The sequence below is a fragment of the Myotis lucifugus genome, unplaced genomic scaffold (genome assembly GCF_000147115.1).
Source record: "Myotis lucifugus unplaced genomic scaffold, Myoluc2.0 scaffold_128, whole genome shotgun sequence".
Taxonomy (NCBI): Eukaryota; Metazoa; Chordata; class Mammalia; order Chiroptera; family Vespertilionidae; genus Myotis; species Myotis lucifugus.
In genome coordinates this window covers 2,069,049-2,070,840 of record NW_005871176.1, presented here as the reverse complement: position 1 = coordinate 2,070,840, position 1,792 = coordinate 2,069,049, and the positions used below count along the sequence as shown (strand labels likewise).

Below are 1,792 nucleotides of genomic sequence, written 5' to 3'. Positions count from 1 at the left end.
GCTTAATGCTCTCCAGTTCCACCCATGCTTTTGCAAATGGTAAGAATTTCTTTTTTAAAGCAGTGTAGTATTCCATTGTATAGATGTACCACAGTTTTCTAATCCACTCATCTGCTGGTGGGCATTTAGGCTGTTTCCAAATCTTAGCTATTGTAAATTGTGCTGCTATGAACATAGGGGTGCATATATCCTTTCTGATTGGTGTTTCTGGTTTCTTGGGATATATTCCTAGAAGTGGGATTACTGGGTCAAATGGCAGTTCCATTTTTAATTTTTTGAGGAAACGCCATACTGTTTTTCACAGTGGCTGCACCATTATGTAGTTTTCATGTTGGTTCCCAATAAGTAAGTTCCGTAAGAGCGGGAACTTCGTCTTCACTGTTGTATTTCCATAACCTAGCATAATAGTTGCTTAATAAACGTTAATTGAATGAATGTCTTCCTGGAGAATAAAGGCTTTACCACCCCCACACCTAACTTGCTGATATCCCCTTGCCCTCCCCTTTCTCAGTTCACCAAGGGACTGTGTTGAGGCCTCTTTGGTGTCTGAAATCCTTCCAGAGCACTGAGCCTTCCCAGCCCACACTGGGCAGCCAGCTCCCCAAGTCCACCAGGAGGCACTGGGTGCCCTGGGAGCTGACAGAATTGGTCATTGTTCCTCCCCTACAGGTGCGCCCCAGGTTACGTGGGGAACCCCAATGTGCGAGGGGGCCGATGCCTGCCACAGAGTAAGTGGGACCATGGCCCCTGGTTGGGGTGATGGGCAAGTCAGGGAGCCTAGGGAGTTTAAGAGGTGCTAGGTCTGGGGGACAGGACCAGGAGTAGGGCAGGCCAGTCTTTGGAAAAGTAGAGATACTGAGATAGTGCCATATGCTCGGCCTCCTACCTGAATGGCCTCTCCTGTCCTCCCCTCCCCCTACCAGCAGACCAAGCCCCACTGGTGGTCCAGGTGCAACCGACTCGGAGCATAGTACCCCAAGGTGGCCCCCACTCCCTGAGGTGCCAAGTCAGTGGGAGCCCACCCCACTACTTCTACTGGTCTCGTGAGGATGGGCGGCCCTTGCCCAGTAGCACCCAGCAGCGACATCAAGGTACCCATGGCCCCAACCCCATGAACCACCCAGTGGGCGGGGAGGCACTGGCCTGTCTCGGCCCTGCTGGGGTCCTGCCCTTCCACAGGGCTGGGTGATGGGAGGAGGGTGCATCTGCATCGACGAGTTCCCATCTGTTCCCCACCAGGCTCCGAGCTCCACTTCCCCAGCGTCCAGCCCTCTGATTCTGGGGTCTACATTTGCACCTGTCGTAATCATCATCATGCCAATACCAGCCGCGGAGAACTGCTGGTCACTGGTGAGTTCCTCCTTCTCGTCCCCAGGACAGCCTGCCCTGGGCTGGGCTGAGGCTGCAGACCCAGGCAGCTGGCACATTCATCTCCCAGAGGGCTTGGTGGTTGCCTGGACAGGGCCACTGGCCATGGAGATGGAGAGAGGTGATGGAGTTAAGAACTGGCTTTAGAGCAAAGATGGCCGGACTTGATTGTGGTTGCTGAGGGAGAGAGAAACGTCTAGGATGATGCCTAGCCATCTGGTTTCCAGCAGCGGGCAAATGGGGTGCCATTTACTGCGATGAGAGAGGCTCGATAGGAGGGTTCTTCACTTGGGCTCCCCCAAAAGCAGAGTCTGAGACAATGATTTGCATGTTAGTAGCTTATTTAGTAGGTGAAGAAAGACAGGGAAGAGAAGGCAGCCAGCAACAGGTGTGTTATTGAGCAGTACCACTGTGAGCAGTTTTT

The 1,792-nt window shown here is 53.1% G+C and overlaps 1 protein-coding gene across 1 annotated transcript in view; it reads left to right on the top strand.

The window, feature by feature from the left end:
* HSPG2 (heparan sulfate proteoglycan 2) overlaps positions 1-1,792 on the top strand; it is a 115,214-nt gene that overhangs the window by 82,745 nt on the left and 30,677 nt on the right. The window contains 3 exon segments of the mRNA XM_023758322.1: positions 670-728; positions 924-1,091; positions 1,240-1,350. Coding sequence (XP_023614090.1) covers positions 670-728; positions 924-1,091; positions 1,240-1,350 — 338 coding nt within the window.